The 20,943-nt window shown below is 41.4% G+C and overlaps 1 protein-coding gene across 4 annotated transcripts in view; it reads right to left on the bottom strand.

Annotated features, from left to right (window-relative positions):
• LOC148415384 (protein furry homolog) overlaps nucleotides 1–15,954 on the bottom strand; it is a 51,033-nt gene extending 35,079 nt beyond the window's left edge. For 2 of the 4 annotated variants that reach the window (XM_088427011.1, XM_088427010.1), the window contains exon 1: nucleotides 13,098–13,394. In XM_088427011.1, the coding sequence (XP_088283137.1) occupies nucleotides 13,098–13,341 (244 nt within the window). In that variant the 5' untranslated portion in view covers nucleotides 13,342–13,394. Of the gene's footprint in view, nucleotides 1–10,165; nucleotides 10,661–13,097; nucleotides 13,395–15,914 lie in introns of those variants that run through there. The other 2 variants (XM_088427013.1, XM_088427012.1) reach the window with 2 other exon arrangements.
• Between the last annotated feature and the right edge of the window lie 4,989 nt (nucleotides 15,955–20,943).

The following is a 20,943-nucleotide window of genomic DNA, read 5'->3' as shown; positions in this document are numbered from 1 at the left end:
GTGGACCGACGGTTGGTTGCAGAAAAACTCCAACAAACGTCAGAAAAACTCCAACAAACGTAAACAAAGCCCACATTGGTATCGACAAAAATACTTTTTACCCGTTAGTCAGCAAAACGTCGGCCCGTCGAACTGCTCACCTCTGCAAAATATCTTTTTTAAACTAAAATGCCAAAATTCGTGTTGATCTGGGACAATGAAATGAAAAAATGTCCTGTTTCTTTCACAACATTAAAAAAAACAAACAAAAGTTGAGTTTTCAGGCAGTCTGAGGCCCGCTAAAAGGCCATTCATTCCTTGAACAATAACAATAAACACTGACAGCAAGCGGGCCAAAAGCTAATGCAGAGGAAGAAGGTTTTCCCCAAACACGGCCATGAAAATTCCCACCGTGGTGAACATTCCTGACGCGCGCAGAGCGACTTTTGCCTTTGCGCGTGGAAGTGAAAGCCTCATGGGCAGCAGCTGCTGTTTTCATTTCCTAGCAAAGATGTCAGTCGGCAAGGGCAGCCGAGCATCCCGCAAATGCGACTGACCGTATGGCGTCAGGGCGACCGCGACCTCCGCCTTTGATTACGTAAAAAAAGACGATCACGCAAGTTTCACTGAATGAGAGCCATAACAAAAGCTATAAACTGTGTAATTGTCAGTGTGAAAAAATGTTTACAAATGGGTTAACTGTAAATGAATGAAATTATTATTAGGGCCCGAGCAGCTACCGCTGCGAGAGCCCTCTTGTTTTTCTCCAGATTATTATTATTATTAGGGCCCGAGCAGCTACCGCTGCGAGAGCCCTCTTGTTTTTCTCCAGATTATTATTATTATTATTATTATTATTATTATTATTATTATTATTATTATTATTTACTGTGCAGCGCTTTTCCATTTTTGAGGGCCTAAACATGCACGAAAAGTCACCAAAATTTGCACATTTGTCGGGCCCGGTGAAAAATTGGATATTTTTGTGTTTCCCAAAACAATGCAAAAAAAATGGCTCTGCAGCGCCACCTAAGGTCGAAAAAGTGCACCTGGTCCCGGCCCGTTTGACCTTGAGCTACGAAAATTTTTAGCCATATGTAGGACCTAGAGACCTACAAAAAAGTCAGCGCGAGCCATGTGCTCAGATGTACAGAAAAAGAGTTATGAATTTTTGAATGTGCATTTTTGGCCCATTTTTGCACGTTTGCAGGTCCCAAACTGCTCCTTGTTTCTCCCAAACGCTTTACTCAATCGCCTTCAAATTTGCTGTGGTCCATATTCACACATAGGGGCACAAGTGGGCAAAATTTGGTGCAGATCCGCTGACATATATGATAGGGGCGTGGCTTCAAATTATGTGTTCAATTTTTCCTTCGCCAAGAGTGACAAAAACCTTAATAACTTTGATGTACTACCTTAAAAAAATCTAAAACTTCATAGACACATGGAAACTTATGTCTTTAACACCTTTAAAAAAAGTTTTTTTAAATACCTACTAGCGCCGCCTAGTGGTTGATTAAAATGTCATTTTTTACACTTTCATGTATTGTGCTCAGTCTGTTTGAGTAAAACAAATGAAAATTGGTCAGAATATCATTAAGACATGGAATATTAAGGTTTTAAAATTTTACGACTTTTCGATAATGGGCGTAGTCTGCACGCCACCTCAAAGTCAGATGACTCGCCAAAACGAAAAAAGTGGCTGTAATTGGCCCCAAAATGGCCTTATGAGTGGAAAATAGCCTCTCACTCCCGGCCCGTTTGACCTAGAGCTCCAAAAATTTGTAGCCTTATGTAGGACCTCGAGCCCTACAAAAAAGTCAGCGCGAGCCATGTGCTCAGATGTACAGAAAGAGAGTTATGAATTTTTGAATGTGCACTTTTGGCCCGTTTTTGCTCATTTGCAGGTCCCGAACTGCTCCTTTTTTCTCCCAAACGCTTGACTTGATCCACTTCAAATTTGCTGTGATGTTTTATCTGACTGTGAGGCACAATTGTTCAAATTTTTGTGATGATCCGCCATCAAATATGTTGGGGGCGGGCCTTTATATTATGCCTTTGATGATTACTTTGCCACATGTGAAACAAACCTTTATAACTCAGCTTTACAAGCTTAGAAAAATCTGAAACTTCACAGACACATGGAGACTCAAGCCCTTAACACAAGTGTTTAAAAAAATCTTCAATTGCTTATAAGGCCATCTAGTGGCAAACAAAAATGTCAGTCTGATGTCTCGCCAAAACGAACAAAGTTGCTGTGTTTGGTCCCAGATGGTCTTATCTTTTCTAAACTTCATATATTTGATGGGTTTCCAATGCGGAATACACCTAACAACGTATTTTTTGTTATAGTGCGAGCGCCACCTAGTGGCAGCCAAAAATATAGCATTTTTTAAACGCTTTTATGTGTTTAGCTGAGCCCTTTGATGTAATATCGCTGAAATTAGGTCTGCTAAGTCTCTAGACAGCCCTGCTGACCTCCACCAATTTTTACGAAGTTTCGATAATGGCCGTGGCCTCTACCACCATTTTCATTCCGAAGCTTTATCTGTCCAGTAAAAGTTGCTGTAATTTGACCCAGATGATCTGATCTTCTCACAATTTCACACATTGGATGAAAATATTCTCCTGAACATATCGACAAAAATATATTCCAGTTTAAAGCTAGCGCCACCTAGTGGCTGCAAAAAATGTAATTAGTCGAAAGATTACAGTCAATCCTGTTTGGTTTGACCTACAGCTATGAAACTTTGTACGCAAATGAAGGACTGCAAGACCTACAAAAAAGTCAATAGAAGTGATGTGCTAGGATGTACAGAAAAATTGTTATGAATTTTTTTAATGTGCAGTTTTGTCCCATTCTTAGACATTAGCTGGTCTCAAACTAGTGCCTTTTTCTCTTAAACGATTCACCCCATTACCTTCAACTTTGGCATGAATCATTATCCAACTGAGGGGCACACATAGTCCAAATATCGTGAAGATCTCTAGACATATAAGATGGGGGCGGAGCTTCAACTTATGTTTAATACTTCCTTCGCCAAGAGTGACAAAAATCTTAATAACTCAGCTATGACAGCTTCAAACCATCTGAAACTTTCCTGGGACTTTAAAAGTAATGCAATAATACAGCTATGTGATAAACTTTCAAATCGTTTACAGCGCCACCCAGTGGCGGACAAAAACCTCATTTTTTATACTTTTATGTACTGTGAAATGCCTGTTTGACTAAATGAACTCAAAAATGGTCAGAAAAGCTATGACACATTGGAACATTAAGGTTCTCAACTTTTATGACTTTTCATTAAAGGGCGTGGCCTCTATGCAAACTCAAAGTCTGGTGTCTCCCCAAAACGGTAAAAGTTGCTGTAATTGGACCTAGATGATCTGATGTTTGCAAAACTTCATATATGGGATGAGAGTCCAATGTGAAACACACCTACAAGCCTATTTTTTATCATAGTACGAGCGCCACCTAGTGGCAGCAAAAAATACAGCAAATCCTTAATGTTTTTATGTACTCTGCTGAGCCCCTTGAAGTGAAACCCCTAAATGTTTTCTGAAAACCCAGTGGCCATGCCTTATGCCCCCCACAAATCAGTACAATGTTTCGACAGTGGGTGTGGCCTATATGGCATTGAAAGTCACAAAATTGGAACAATAAAAGCTGCAGTAACTCCACACACATTGTCCCACTTTGTCAAAATTTTACATATTTGGTAATAGTCCTGCACTGAAGTGATCTACAACAAATTTTTCATCATTCATATTACTTGTTCATACCCCGACCTGTTCATACCCCAACGTGCACAGGTCTGCGAGGGCCCTTTATAGCTGCTTGCAGCTCTAGTTATTATTATTATTATTATTATTATTTACTGTGCAGCGCTTTTCCATTTTTGAGGGCCTAAACATGCACGAAAAGTCACCAAAATTTGCACATTTGTCGGGCCCGGTGAAAAATTGGATATTTTTGTGTTTCCCAAAACAATGCAAAAAAAATGGCTCTGCAGCGCCACCTAAGGTTGAAAAAGTGCACCTGGTCCCGGCCCGTTTGACCTAGAGCTACGAAAATTTTTAGGCATATGTAGGACCTAGAGACCTACAAAAAAGTCAGCGCGAGCCATGTGCTCAGATGTACAGAAAAAGAGTTATGAATTTTTGAATGTGCATTTTTGGCCCTTTTTTGCACGTTTGTAGGTCCCAAACTGCTCCTTGTTTCTCCTAAACGCTTTACTCAATCACCTTCAAATTTGCTGTGGTGCATATTCACACATAGGGGCACAAGTGGGCAAAATTTGGTGCAGATCCGCTGGCATATATGATAGGGGCGTGGCTTCAAATTATGTGTTCAATTTTTCCTTCGCCAAGAGGGACATAAACCTTAATAACTTTGATGTATTAGCTTAAAAAAATCTAAAACTTCATAGACACATGGAAACTTATGTCTTTAACACCTTTGAAAAAATTTTTTTTTAATACCTACTAGCGCCGCCTAGTGGTTGATTAAAATGTCATTTTTTACACTTTCATGTATTGTGCTCAGTCTGTTTGAGTAAAACAAATGAAAATCGGTCAGAATATCATTAACACATGGAATATTAAGGTTTTAAAATTTTACGACTTTTCGATAATGGGCGTAGTCTGCACGCCACCTCAAAGTCAGATGACTCGCCAAAACGAAAAAAGTGTCTGTAATTGGCCCCAAAATGGCCTTATGAGTGGAAAATAGCCTCTCACTCCCGGCCCGTTTGACCTAGAGCTCCAAAAATTTGTAGCCTTATGTAGGACCTCGAGCCCTACAAAAAAGTCAGCGCGTGCCATGTGCTCAGATGTACAGAAAGAGACTTATGAATTTTTGAATGTGCACTTTTGGCCCGTTTTTGCTCATTTGCAGGTCCCGAACTGCTCCTTTTTTCTCCCAAACCCTTGACCTGATCGACTTCAAATTTGCTGTGATGTTTTATCTGACTGTGAGGCACAATTGTTCAAATTTTTGTGATGATCCGCCATCAAATATGTTGGGGGCGGGGCTTTATATTATGCCTTTGATGATTACTTTGCCACATGTGAAACAAACCTTTATAACTCAGCTTTACAAGCTTGGAAAAATCTGAAAATTCACAGACACATGAAGACTCAAGCCCTTAACACAAGTGTTTAAAAAAATCTTCAATTGCTTATAAAGCCATCTAGTGGCAAACAAAAATGTCAGTCTGATGTCTCGCCAAAACGAACAAAGTTGCTGTGTTTGGTCCCAGATGGGCTTATCTTTTCTAAACTTCATATATTTGATGGGTTTCCAATGCGGAATACACCTATTAACGTATTTTTTGTTATAGTGCGAGCGCCACCTAGTGGCAGCCAAAAATATAGCATTTTTTAAACATTTTTATGTGTTTATTTGAGCCCTTTGAAGTAATATCGCTGAAATTAAGTCTGAAAAGCCTCTAGACAGCCCTGCTGACCTCCACCAAATTTTACGAAGTTTCGATAATGGGTGTGGCCTCTACGGCCATTTTCATTCCGAAGCTTTATCTGTCCAGTAAAAGTTGCTGTAATTTGACCCAGATGATCTGATCTTCTCACAATTTCACACATTGGATGAAAATATTCTCCTGAACATATCGACAAAAATATATTCCAGTTTAAAGCTAGCGCCACCTAGTGGCTGCAAAAAATGTCATTAGTCGAACGCTTACAGTCAATCCTGTTTGGTTTGACCTACAGCTATGAAACTTTGTAGGCAAATGAAGGACTGCATGTCCTACAAAAAAGTCAATACAAGTGATGTGCTAGGATGTACAGAAAAATTGTTATGAATTTTTTTAATGTGCAGTTTTGTCCCATTCTTAGACATTAGCTGGTCTCAAACTAGTGCCTTTTTCTCTTAAATGATTCACCCCATTACCTTCAACTTTGGCATGAATCATTATCCAACTGAGGGGCACACATAGTCCAAATATCGTGAAGATCTCTTGACAGAAAAGATGGGGGCGGAGCTTCAAATTATGTTTAATACTTCCTTCGCCAAGAGTGACAAAAATGTTAATAACTCAGCTATGACAGCTTCAAACCATCTGAAACTTTCCTGGGACTTTAAAAGTCATGGAATAATACAGCTATGTGATAAACTTTCTAATCATTTACAGCGCCACCCAGTGGCGGACAAAAATCTCATTTTTTATACTTTTATGTACTGTGAAATGCCTGTTTGACTAAATGAACTAAAAAATGGTCAGAAAAGCTATGACACATTGGAAGATTAAGGGTCTCAACTTTTATGACTTTTCATTAAAGGGCGTGGCCTCTATGCAAACTCAAAGTCTGATGTCTCCCCAAAACGGTAAAAGTTGCTGTAATTGGACCTAGATGATCTGATGTTTGCAAAACTTCATATATGGGATGGGAGTCCAATGTGAAACACACCTACAAGCCTATTTTTTTATCATAGTACGAGCGCCACCTAGTGGCAGCAAAAAATATAGCAAATCCTTAATGTTTTTATGTACTCTGCTGAGCCCCTTGAAGTGATATCCCTTAAATGTTTTCTGAAAAGCCAGTGGCCATGCCTTATGCCCTCCACAAATCAGTACGATGTTTCGACAGTGGGTGTGGCCTATATGGCATTGAAAGTCACAAAATTGGAACAATAAAAGCTGCAGTAACTCCACCCACATTGTCCCACCTTGTCTAAATTTTACATATTTGGTAAGAGTCCTGCACTGAAGTCATCTACAACTACTATTTCATTGTTCATAGTCCTTGTTCATACCCCGACCTGTTCATACCCCAACGTGCACAGGTCTGCGAGGGCCCTTTATAGCTGCTTGCAGCTCTAGTTATTATTGTTATTACTTAAATGCAAAGCACTTCAATGGCTTGTTTTTTTTATTTATTTTTAACCTGCTAGCACATCAACCTGTATATTGTACTTTCATCAACTATATTAGTGACTTAGTTCGATCACGAGCTGATTGTTTGCATTGTTGCCATACGTCTCCCCCGACCCTCAAGGGCAGCAATGATTTTGTAATTCGGGCCAACTCGAGTGAATAAATGAGGAGCAGACGGGAGGTGTAACCAGACCAGAGGGAGATCTGAGAAGATACAAGTTCTCTGTCCGCCCTCCTCACGAGTTAAAGCTACTTGTCTTCCTTCGGGTTTGTCGTATGTTCTAGGTCGCTCGAACCTGACGATGAGCATTGCTAAATGCTCTGTCTGCACATGATTTAACGCTTTTGTTGAAATGAAAGTTGCTTAACAAGTTTATAAGCGGAGTACAAATTCCCCGGAATATTGCAAGCCGAATGCATCGTACACATGCACCCCGGATGTTCCCAGGACACGGTGAACCTACCCAGGCCCTTGATGAAGCTGATGACGCTAGTCTTACTCCAGCACACGGCCGTCACGTCCATGACGGGGAAGCCGGACGCCCTATCCCCCAAAATATCCCCTAGGGAAACCTGCCGACCTCCATGTCCCGCGTGTCAGTTGGCCGTGTCCACCCGGGGAATATTTTCCATGGCGGGTGCGCGTAAACGAGCGCAGACTTGACTGTGGCTTTCCTTTCCCGAGATTTGTGTTTGGCTTCCCGCTCTCGTCTTGTGACCAGCCTGCGCCGCCTTCCAGGAGTGAAGGTCAAGCGGGAATTTTTAGCCCGAGCGGAGCGCGCTGATACTACGGGGCATAGCTGCGGGATTATAATTAGCCCCCCAGGGTGGGGGGGGCACTGACATGTCAGTCTCTAAGACGGAAAGGCTCAGCAATACACAGTGAAAACAAAGGGAGCGTGGCACAGATCCCTGAGGACCGCCCAATCGAGAAGAAGTGGCTCCTCCTCACATGTTATCAAACCAACATTGCGGGGATGTCACATTTGCTCATTAATATGCACGAGGTCTGAACGCTCGGACAAAAGAAGTTGAATATTTTGGGAAGAATTAGCGTTCATTGGCTTTCACTCAGGTGCGCTTCAGCTAGCCAATCTCACGCTGCTAACTTTCACAAAAGCTACACACTTGAAATAGGTATGTGACGATTGAAGCGTTTGCGCCATTTTCTTGCCATCGCGCTACACAGGTCTTTTTGAACTCCTTTACGAAAAATTGATTTTTTGTTTACGTGGGTTATTTCTCTGCAAGCATTGAGGGATAATGTTGTAAGCTAGCTTACTTTTTTTTTTTATATTGACATATTTCCCTCAGTATTGAAAAAACATGCATGGCAGCTGTATTGGACACAATATATTGTCCATAGGCGTGATTAGGTGCATGTATGGTTGTTTGTCTCTGTGTGCCCTGAAATTAAAGCAACTCTAGAAACATTTGTTTTTGTTTTTCATTTCCAACTAACTTCTTTGTTTTTTGTTTTGCTGCTGTTTTGTCTTTTGGATTGTGTGTGAGGATTTTGTTTGTTTGTTTGTTGGGACTTGTTTTGGTGGCTGTACATTTTGGGCATGAAAAAAAATGGTCGCATTTACAGCAGACTACATAATGTATGGCTCCCGAGAAAAGGTTCAGGCAACACATTGATGGAAAGTACAATGGATTTAGCAGCCATTCATTTAGACACAAACGACCTCTTGAACGAGACCAGAATATCCGGGGTCACCGCAGGCCTGGAAGTGAAGGTGATGCATTAGCATCACCCCCCCGCCCCACACACTCACTCGCGCACACACACACGTTGCTAAAAATAAACACACACTGTTCCTCTAGTAGAATGAGGGGCTCATAAAAACATGTGCGTCACGTTACGTAATGGGCAGGAACACCCCGCCAGAAGCTTTATGATGTCAAGATTTGACGCCAAAAGGCGTAAAAAAATAGACAACACCCTTGGTAATGCGCAAGACTCACTGAATTGTGTTCCATAGCCAGGTGGAAAGAGGATAAAATCAATAAAGGGTGTATTCAATGTTTAAATTGTGATGACATGACATCATTCTTAGAACAAACTAAATGGTGACTAGCTCATTGAGACCAGCGCAATTCCCCAAATATAAGACGCACCTATGGGGTCAAATTCTGGTATTTTCTACGTTATAGTCGAAAAGACGCACCAACAGTTTGGCAACCATGTCAAAACTATAGCAAAACAAAATAAATCTCATCTTTTGTACACTTCATATTTTCTTGTGTTCATATTCCTAAATGATGTATTTGTTGGGCGTTAATTACTAACCTAAATTATTTGACGGACCCATCTGTAAGAAGCACTGCTTTAACCTAACACAACTGTGCAAGTCTGTGGCATTATCAGGGAAAACAATGCTAGGTTAGCGTTAGCCTTTAAATACGTACTTGCAAATACATTTTAACGTGTTTTTCCAGTACTTCACAATGACAGATTCAAACTTCTCTCGGTTTCAGTCATGTTTGTGGTTTTTTTTTTCCGCGTTCAGGGAACGTGAACACATCCATATCTTAAATGCTACGTCTGACTTGAAACGTAAACGGAAATACGCAGCGGCTTGCAATGGGGCCTTAGTCACTGTCAGAGCATATACAGTGATTCAGCATGGCGCGTCATCTTAAATGCGCCGCTGCTGGGCAGCAACGAAGCGCGGCGGTGTGCGAAGTTCTCACATGGTCTAAAGAGCTCTTCGTAAGTGGGAGGACGCTCTAATAGGATTAGCGGAGCTTCGCCCGCGGCCCAGCTGGCTTCTTCCATCGGGGCCAAGCCGAAAGGAGATGGGCTACTGATTGTCTCCTCCTTCCTAATTCGAAAATGAAAGTGATTGGCAAGAAGGGCTCCGAAGGCCTTGAAGGCAACAGAGTAGCGTTCTGCGTTTCAATGCTCCAAACCTGACATTATATGCCGTGTTTTGGACGCGCCTAACAGCCTTCAATTTCCTCAAAAGCTGACGCTTTATAATCCGGTGTGCCTTACGTAGCGCGAAAACCGAATGAAAATATAAAATAATGGCCACTGACTGCTCTGACTGGCACCACACGGTCCTTCCTAGCTACAAAATGCAATATCAACAGCGGCCAGAAGCGGCGCCAAAAAGCAAAGATCAAGGCAAACAAAGCACAAATGAATGAAAAGTTAAAAAGCTCAACTAAATCAGTTCAGTGGCAGAATGTTTGACTTGAAACAAAGAAAAACTGCCTAATTTTGTCTTTGTTTCTTTGCCATTTTTGCAGCGTGATGCAGAAGAGAGCAAGCCGCTACTCACAAGCGCTCCATGACTTGAGCAGAGATCTGATGCTGATCTCAAAGAAGCCCGAGTCCTGCTGGCTGGCCATAATGAAAATGGACGCGGCGGCCGGCGTCTCTGCGCGTCCTCCCCGCTCGGCCGCTAGCCGCCTCTCACGCTCAGCATCACCAGGCGGGCGGTGGGCGGGAGCGCCGCTTCCCTTTAAATAACTGCGTGCGGAGGGAGCAATCCTCTTAGCCGGCGTGCGGTTAATAATAACTGTGCGTTTGTCTGCATGAGCTGCCTCATGATGAAGATGATGCTAACGGTAATGATGACGACGATGAGTGCATTACACCGCCGCGTCTCATCTGTCGTCCGTGGAGAACTAAAAGTATAAGCGGCAACATCTGCATTAAAGTGATCAGCGCTCGCGTGGATTAGCGGCGCTTACGAGAGCCCGCTGTCGGCTTTTGGCCCCTTTGCACAGTGCCGCTTCGTTTTTTTTTTTTTTTTTCAAACGGAATGACCCTTCAAAACTACAAAGATTAAAGGTCATTATTTTTGGCTGTCAGTCTGTCGAAAACTATCAGAAAAAGGAAATGCATACCATCTTTGTTATTCTTTGTAATTATGACTGTTTGTATTGCCTACTTTGTCTAATCAAAGAGCCTAACGCAACAACTTTGGGTGTTTCACAATAAAACATATCTTTACAGAAATGAAATCAAAGAAAACATCTGTGACCATAAAAACACAAAATAAATAATAGATGTATATGTAAACAAAACAACTACAAGGGAACCAATGTGGTGGCCAGCGAACTTATTGGCGGCGACAAATGCAAACATCCTGCAACGTAAAGAAATCCTTGCGTGACCAGTTATGTCATCTATAAGACTTTAATAATACTGAGCTGTCATGCAAACGCACGGGCCACACTTAATGCTTCCTCACTCACTGTTAGGATACATCAACAAACACGTGCTATGATGACAAACTGCTTGTTTGATTATGAAGGGGGGGGGGGGGGGGGGGGGGGCGAATGATTTGTATTGTAAATCAAGCAAATGGCCTCAAGGCTTTTCCCAGCTTATGCAATCCGGTGTTGAAGAAGGCAACATGGAAATGGGTGTGGTGCATTTAAGAGCGCAGTCGGACAAAAAATGCACTATCAGGCTCTGCCGCAAAGCATTTGTTTGAGAATTTTTGAGATTTATGGCCCCCGAAAAGCATTTTTCCCACCTCATATTTCCCCGGCGCTCGCTGTCAGTTACATTGTTTCTACGGTTATGTCATGACTCAACTGGAGACTACCAGGAGAGGTTATGAAATTACCAGGGTAAACATTGCCAGTAGCCATCAAAAACAAACAAATAAGCCAACAAAGCTAAGATTAAAACAAAATAATTTAAAAAAAGAAGCATAAAATACATATTGTAAATGAAAAAAAAAGCTCTAATAACAGATGAGGAGTTCAAATGAAGGTCCTCTTACAGCAGTGGTGTCCAAGCTATGGCCCGGGGGCTATTTGCGGCCCACCATCCACATTTTTGCGGTACTAAAACTACTAGTAGTCTAACTACAATACTAAATGTACAAAAGTCATTGATTAATATGAATGTATTAACTTTATACATTTAAAGTTCTTATTATAGGCAATGTGTAATTACTTGCGTTATTGATTTTTACTGTGTTTAATAGGTTTAAAAAAAAACATGGCCCTGACGCCTTTGGATTTTTCTGAATGTGGCCCTCAAAGTAAAAAGTTCGGACGCCCCTGTCTTACATTGTCAATCAAGCTCTCTTTCATTCCCCCGTATACGAGAAAAAAATAAAAGATTGGGCCACATAACGACATTATTAAGAGCATTATCAAGCGCTGATGAAGGCGAGGAATGCCAGCTATGTGTCGACTATCTCCGCGCTACGTACGGCCCCTCGGCCCACGGGTGGGGCCCCCGACATCTTGGGACCTCGGCTCCTTTAATACCAAATGGGTCAATCGGAGGACATTTTTCGCGGAGCGGGTTATAAATTTTAGCAAGCTAAAATGGCATTAAGCTAATTGCTTTGACCGCAGCCAGACCAAGATCATTTATTTCATTTATCTTTTTTGTGATCAGACATAATAGAGTGTGTCAATCAAACTAACGCAGGTGTATCACGTGATTTTTTTTTTTTAAAGGTTTTTATTGGACCAGTTAGCATATGTAAACTAGAGCAGGGGTCCCCAACCTTTTTGTCGTGGACCCGTCTCCTTACTGCGCCTTTCCCCCTTCCCAAATACATTTGTTGATTACTCATGTAACTTATTTGTGAGTGGAATTTTGGCGCTCGAGTGACCGAAACATATCCAAGAGAATCCAGCCCGTTTTCGAAACAAAATGGTTTAAAAAAAATTCTCGAACTATACACAAACTGGAAATAGTTTAGTCCTCAGTGTGTGTCAGAACGCAAATTGACAGATTGCGAAAAGTCAAGAGAAATGAAGGTTATATTACGTAAACAAAAAAGATATAGTGCGATCATAACACGCCGTTATTCACGACACAAACAAATACTTGCAAAATTTACTTGAGAAGCAATGGACAAGTTGCAGGTTCAAAATGCCTCGCATGCATTTCTTGGAGGAAAGCAGAGTACCCGGAGAAAAGCCCGACAGGCACGGGGATAACATGCAACCTCCACTCAGAAAGCCGGAATTCAACCCACGACCTTGGCACGTCAGGGGGATGTGCTAAGCAGTCTTCCACCATGCCTCCAAGCAACATGAAGAAAGAAAATACTTATGGGCATATAGTCTTTATCCTCTGCAAAGAATGCCTGATAATACCGTCAGAACCGAGCATTTCTTTCGGGTCCTAATCATGTCATGACTGCGTGTACAAAACTATTGATCGAATTGTGGATGGACCCAGTTGACTTTGGCCATTTGCAAAAGTTGCCGACCAATACGGACTGCACCTACTTTCGAGGATGGTGGGCCTCTTCCTGTGCCGCATCTTTTTAAACTTCCCTCTAAAGTCCCGCGGCGGGAAAGCATCCAGGCCGGCAAGCTCATCCTGAGGACACTCCGTCCCGGTCCCCGTCCCTGAGCCCCGAGGCATTTCCATCATGTTTCCATGAGAGCGGGATTGGGTCCCTCCTCCTCCTTCTTCTTCTCTTTGACTGGAAGGTAAAGGAGCCGGGCTCCCGTCTCTGTGCCTGCTCATGTGCGCTAACCTCGCCACTTGTCAGGGCAGTTGAGCCCGTTCCAGTCCAAAAAAGAAAAAAGAAAGTCATGAATTGGACAGGTATTAAATTACTTGGACGGCCCCTCCTCTCTTTGGGGCCAAAAGGCGAGGAGAGAAGGAGTCAGGACTAAAAAAAAAAAAGAGGGAGGGACAGAGAAGGAGAGCAACATCCCCGCCTAGTGTGTGTGCGTGTGTGTGTGTGTGTGTGTGTGTGTGCCCACCAGGCATTCCTGAATACATATCCTGTATTTGTCTTGCGCTATTTGACTGGTGGAATGGTGCACACACCCGCCGACGGTGTTTATTGACAAAGAAGATGCAAAATGAAGAGTGAGATGTGGTTGACAGGAATAGTTGCTTTTTAATTTTCAAATTGAGAACAAATTATTTGGAACATTAAGACGCTCCTCTATGCCGGAACATTGTCTATTTTCTCATAAATAACTATTTTAAAAAATTATTGATTGTTGGCCTTGCCTGAGTAAAAAAATAATCAAAAATATGAGCTGTAATGTACACACACACACACACACACACACACACATATATATATTACACACACACACATTGGTCTGTGGACTAAAAATAAGAGGAAAAAAAAACTACTTTGAGAGCAGCGCAAGCCGCTCACACCTTCTCTCAAGGTTTCCTTCATCTGACCTACATCAGCAATACAAACAGCCTGTGTGTGTAGGTGTGTGTGTGTGTGTGTGCCTGTGAGAGACGCCTGTGTGTGTACGTCAGCGTGTGTGAAGGCGTATTCCTGTTTCCGTGGTGACAACATGGAATATGCAGCTTTGAGGCTCAGTCTCAATTTCGCTACTTTTGAAGGCACAAGCAAATCCGATGTATTCATGTTTAATGCCGTGATGGGAGTCTTTTCAAATTAAGAGCAAATCAACCGGAAGATGAAGCAAGTTATTGTAAGCAATAGCTATGGTTCAGTTTTACCTCTTACCTTAGTTAAACATTTTCTAAAAACTTTAGCCCCAAAATTGTTGTCCGATTCTGGAGTGTCAAAAATCAACAAGGTACATGTGTATTTGCACAACCCCTGCGAACATTGACCTCCTTCTAAATGTCCGTCAGAACATGTCAAATATTACAACCATGTGTACACACTGACATGTAGACCTTTGCTTTAGAAAAAAATGCAATGAGCCACTAGCACAAAAATAAAAAAAGGGCTGAATTAAACCAGAAATCATTTTATAAACAGAAAATTTAGGTTGAGGCAATCAATCATTTCAAAAATGAAATATCCTAAAAGTCACTTCTTTGTGCATTTGTTGATACTTTTAAAAGGAGAAAAGGGGAGCTTTAGAAAACAATGAATGCAGCTAACGTAACAGTACGAGGGCTCCCTCTAGCCATCAACGTATGAATGACAACAATATCTGTGACCGACATTTTTGGCGGTGAAGGATGTTTTCTCTTTCTTCCTTTTAATGTTAAAACACCATTGCAAAGTTAGCAGTTAAATTGAGTATTTCAACTCGTTTCTTGTATTTGGACTTAAGTGATGATTTTTCTGACAAAATGTGCTTTTCCTACCTACATTTAAGAATAGACTTTTGGACTTTGTATTGAAATTCATTCACGTTCATTCAGTTCAGGGAATAATAGTTTTTTTTTTTTTTTTTTTAATGCATTATCAAACCACGCCAAACTGCTTTCGGATCTGCCAATGATGAATAATTGACAGACATCAGGCTTCCTCATGCTAGCTTGACTCCTAAGTGTGCAAGACTCTGAATGGAATTACACAACGCGTGAACAAAACATTTTGTGTGTGAGGTGGGCGCCACAGCATAAAAAAGTAAATAAATAAACTGCACTTAATTCACGCTTATAGAAAACAAAACAGACATGCTAAATTATAGCATCGAAGCTGAGAACATCACTCACCGTATTTTTCAAAATGTAGCTTAAAATAAGTATCATTTGAGACAATTAAAAGCACTATTTTCTCATCTCAATTCATGTCGGTTAGCTAGATTCAAACAAACATTTCCCTGATACATTTTCTTAAAATACAACTGAACTGAAATGACTGAGTAAGAAAACATACAGTACAGTACAGTACAGTACAGTCGGCGACTCTCTCTGCACTCATTACCAACACACCAGCACCATCTCAAGGCAAGCAAGTGAACTGCATTCAAATTGTCAATTGCTATAATTATTATGATTCATTTAAAGTTGTTTAGGAGCGTTTTTTTATTATTCTTTATATATTTTGATGAATATGCACGAATGTAAATCTAATATGCATGATACCGTTTTGGATACATTTTTTATTATTTAATTATATTCATTCAAAGTGTTTAGGGGCATTTTTGTGGGCTTGGAACAGTTTCGGTTATTTACATATAAAAAGCGTCTCTACTTACGGAATAACTGCTGGAACAAATTAAGTAAAAGTACCACTGAATACATATATATTATTCAGTTTAAAAAATAAAAAAAAACTTTAGAAGTTGTGGACACTGTTCTTTTAGGCGGACAAATGCTGCTGGGTTAAGCACAATAAGAAATGAAGCACAAATTACCTGGAGATGAAGCCGTTGTTGTCATTCAAACCGGTTTTCAGCTTGAAGCGTCTCCCCAGCAAGGAGGTCCGCTTCAGGTCTCCATTAGTCTGGTTTGCAGGGTTCAGGTTCCGCCCCCTTCGCCCGCCTGGCTCGGGTTCTCCTGAATAATGAAGGAGGAGAACAAGGTGAACGAGGAGATCTTTGGATTTGCTGTCACCATTACGTCAGCAAAGCCGCAACAGACTAGCAGAGTTAGAAAAACTTTTCACATCAAGTGCAAGTAGCAGCAAATCGGCTAAACCTAAGCGCTGATTTGCTAGCCTTTGACTCATAAATATCAAAATGATCTTCCTCTTACCGTGTTCCTTTATCTGTTATCAAAGTAGTTAACACAGGTAACATTCTTTTGAGCAAATATGCAAAATGTTAAAGATTCTTTCCTTTGCAAGTTTGTTCTTCGCCGGTTAGCAGGGCGGCTATCTTGCTAACGCAGGTGACGTCTAATTTAGAGTAAATATGATAAAACAATACACGAAACATCCAGCAGATGGTGCCAAAAGACCAACATCTTCAAGTGAATTATCTTTGATGTTGTGGAAACAAAAACATTTTAGACACCCCAACAAGAACGTTGCACAAAATAAAGTCCCAAGTAATGCACGCACGCGTGTTTTTCTTATTATTTTTTGAAAAGCAAGCAGAGAGGCTTTTCCAAAATTATTATTTGGATTTAGATGACTGCGTGCCCACAATACGGAGAACAGAACTGTTGCGTTCAATAATTACACAAGTGTTAATGAATCTATTAAATGTTTCATTAAATAATTAACGGTGTCATAATTAAATAAATGTTTAATTGATTAAATGTGTTATTTGATTAATGAAACATTCATTTAGTAACATTAATCAATGAGCTATTTAACTATGGATACTTTTAATTAATGAAAAATTATTTAATGACACTTTCAATTAATTAAAGGAACATTTATTTAATTATTAATGATTTATGACATAATGCCTTTCCTATCCCCTACAACTTTAAGCATCAACAAACCCTAACCCTAAAAGGCACCCTAACCTCAGTCAAAACCCTATTCAAACCTACAGTCCCTCAAAAAGAAGTCTGAACGTTTGAGGTCCACCAAAATGGTCCCCACAACTACAGTAAAAACCAGAATTTGGCCCCCACCATACTGCACACGCTGACATGTGACAGTGTTGATGGGGCAGCAGGTGCACCGGCATGCACGCCCTAAGAGGAGAGCTTGCGACTGAATTATGCAATAAGACTCCAGCTGCTCTCATCGATGCTAACACACACACACACACACACACACACACACACACACACACACACACACACACACACACACACACACACAACACACTATTTAAATGACAAATAATCCACATACACAGTTGTCAGCACATCCGCCTCACAGTTAAGGGACCCAAGTTCTAATCCAGCCGGCTCCGGCCTTCCTGTGTGGAGTTTGCATGTTCTCCCCGGGCCTGCGAGGGTTCTCTCTGGGCACTCCGGCTTCCTCCCACACACCAAAAACATGCAAGGCAGGTTTATTAGAAAGTATGCGTTTTGTGTCTAGTCGTGAGACAAATCGAACTACTGCTGAAATAAAACGTACCTTAATTCCCCAAAATATAGGACGCACCATTACTTTGGCGTCAAAGTAAAAACTCTATCAGAACTGAATAAATCTCATCTTCCTAAATTCTTTTTATTTTCTTGGGTTCATCTCACATATTCCTTGTGGGTTAAGTATGTTTGAGATGTCCTTCATCGTGAGTAGTCAGTGAACTGATAAATATCAAGTCTCTGCTATTTTACATTTGTTCTTCACAGGTTAGCAAGGCTAGCACCGGTAACCTTGTGCAAATATGCTAAACGTTAGCAGCGATAGCAACCCTGATGATATTCATACTAACAGTGAATTTGTACTCAAATGATCTTGTTTTGATATTTCAGAGCAATATTTTGAAGTGAATGTTTCAACAAGAGCCAGGCTCTCACGGTCACGACAAAAAAGGCAATTTCAGGCCACCCATGAGTGAAATAATGGCAGCCCAGCAGCTTTCTGACCTTGTTCTTGGAAGGGATAAAGTGGAAGCTAGAGGAGGAATTGCGTTTGTGTGGGTGTGCGTGTGTGTCGAATAAAGTGGCAGTGAGCGGGGTGAACCTCACTGACGTGCGTTAAATCATATTAGCCACGGCGTCTTTAAATCCTGCTTTGCTTCCAGTGGGCGACAGTGTGGCAGATATTTTTTTTTTTTTTTTTTCCGGGTGGGCTGCCAAACTGACATTTTTCAGCTGTGGGTGGATATGATGTCACGGACCTTGAAGACGAGCACCTGATTTCGCTTCCAGCCGTACCTCGAAGTTTTTTCAAAGGCCGGTTACATCACTCACGATGACCTCGTTCACAAGTGAAAAGCTCTCACGCGCACAAATGAAACACTCACGCCCTACTTGAGGAAGTGTGTGTGTTTTACACACACACGCACTTTCTCAAGTGGCACGACTAAGGTGCTCTCATACACCTGACAAAACATAACATTCACAATGCAGAAATGCTATCATGTACGACTGAAAAGCTCTCATACACACTACTGAAATTCTCAATCACAAGTATACACTACTGAAATTGTCACAAACCTGAAGGTCTTTCACATAGTTCTAAAACCCTCAAATTGTTTCTGCTCACAAACACTGAAATACTTTCACACAAACACTCTCATGCAGCCCTTATCTAAATTGCCTTTAATTTAATAAATCTTTTAAGAAAGATTCTTCATTCAAATAGGTCTATTTTAAAAAAATATATATTTCTTTTTTGGGGGGAACATTTCGATTATCAAAGGATTTATTCTCGAAACACTTGGGACAATTCTGTCTTTATTCCAAAAACCTCATTTTGACGTATGTAAACGAAGTGAGAAATCCGAAAAAAGTTTGAATTCGGACCTTTTTCATAACGATGACTCGGTCGAGCGAGACGGGTCGGGATTCGCGCCCGTCAAGTCGGTAAAAGTCAAATCGGAGTGGAGAGTTTGCGCGCATCCCCTTGTAGCATTGGCGGCCTGCCCTTGGCCATTTTGTCCTAATGGCGCAATCGTCCTCCGCGCGCGCGCTTCCATCCCCGCGATTAGACAGGACGCCTTCGCCGAGACCACGAGGCACGTCCGTCTCGCTTCGCGCCCCTTCCGTTCATCATGTCCTCTCTGCCGTCCTCCGCCTTGCTAATCTTCCCCGGCGGATAAAGAAAAACAACAAGCAAAAAAAACTTGTTTATCTGACCGGATCGGCAGTGCCATGCCGAGCAAATAAAGCGCACGCGGCGGCTGAGCTGAAAGGCCGAAAAAAACGACCAGATGAGAAGACGAGATAGCGGAGGGGAAAGCCGAGGACGTTGAAGACGTGGCCTTCAATGTTCTCAAAAGCTAAAGCTGCGCCTTATAACCCGGTGAGCGCACAAACTGCCCGTTTTCATTTTTAGAGGAGGAAAAATATCATTTCATCTCAATGTAAATTATTTTTTTTCTACTGCTGTTGGAAATGATCATTTTGATATATATCAGGGGTGTCAAACTTGTTTTTCTCAGGGACCGCATTGTAGTTACCGTTTCTGTCAGCAAGGAAGAAAACCGCAAGAAAATAAGCCAGTAATGTAGCTTCTAATCTATGCACCTTATAATCTATCTATGTCACTAACTAGTGAAATTCAACCACTCCCTGTTTTGGACGCCACTTACCTGTCAAAACTTGGAGGCTTTGTTTACTAGCGACGGCAAACGAAAACGCCGCCATTTGGGATTGGTCGCCAGGTGTGACTCCATGTCGAAAATTTCTGCTTCTGTTAGACGATGGGGGGAGGGTGAAGAAAGTGGTTGCGTTTGTCATTCACTCTGCGTGCGAGCGTGTGCGAGTATCTTATTTCATGAAGGTCAATCAATTTGCTCTGCCATTAGTGCATGCAAACTTGAAAAGATGAAGTGCTGTGATATTCGCAAAGCTCTTCAGTGAAAAAAGACGTACTGACCTTTTTCTGCGTTGACATGGCTGACACACTTTAGCTTGCTGCTGTAAATCTCACACAGTTAACATTTATCCTGATTTTATTTGGAATGTAAACTACCGAAGCATAACCATACAAAATTTCACTAAGGAGATGCTACATGACTACTTTGCAATACGGTCCTTTATGTTCCAATTAACTTGCTCTTAATTTGAAAACAAAAATACATCGTTTCTGCCGGAAAATTTGGTCATTACGTAACAATGGACATCTTCATGAAACCTACCAAAACAAAACCATCCATAATTTTGCAAAGAAGATGCTGCAATAAGTTCCTTCATGTTCCACTTCCTTTGCTCTCAATTTGAAAAGGTGAGCATCTTGTTCCTGCCAAGGCAATAAATTATATTCGCTAATGCCTTCAGAAGCACTGATAAAATATAGAGCATCCCCTTTTAAGCGCCTTGAGATACAAACATTTGAGGGCCCACTGGCTTAAAAGAGAAAGCCTGGCATTTTACACATGCTTAAAACCCTAAATCTGGCATCAAAACCACATTCAAAAGCCAGACTTAAATTCCCAAGCGCAGCACAAAATGCATAACCGGACTCGGAAACCCTAACGTCTGTTCGAAACCTGAATTTGAAATTTTGCCTCACCCTTGCTTCAACCCTTGACCCTGGCTCGCGAGCCTCCGTATGAAATGTAAAATACTGACGAGGAGGAGAAAAGTAAGCCTTCATTTGAGCACCGCAACATCTGCCAGTCTTTTCAGATGAATTAATGATAGCAGCCCAGAGGTGACACGAAAAAAAAGAAAAAAAAGACTCGACTGTTCCATCATTGTCTCTCGCGCGGAGCCAACATTTTAGATTTGAGGATACATTTCCTTGAACATTGATCCAAGCCTCATTTCCTTGGGAAGAATATAGATTTCTTATATTTCTTCATCTATTTTACACGATGAAAGCGCGCAGGCAAGACAAAGATGTGTAAAGTAATAACCACGTGGAAG

This window comes from Hippichthys cyanospilos, chromosome 11 (assembly GCF_059441005.1).
Source record: "Hippichthys cyanospilos isolate Australia breed blue-spotted pipefish chromosome 11, RoL_Hcya_1.0, whole genome shotgun sequence".
In the NCBI taxonomy this organism is placed as follows: domain Eukaryota; kingdom Metazoa; phylum Chordata; class Actinopteri; order Syngnathiformes; family Syngnathidae; genus Hippichthys; species Hippichthys cyanospilos.
The sequence above is the reverse complement of the archived record's forward strand: the minus strand, read 5'-3'. Positions and strand labels throughout refer to the sequence as shown.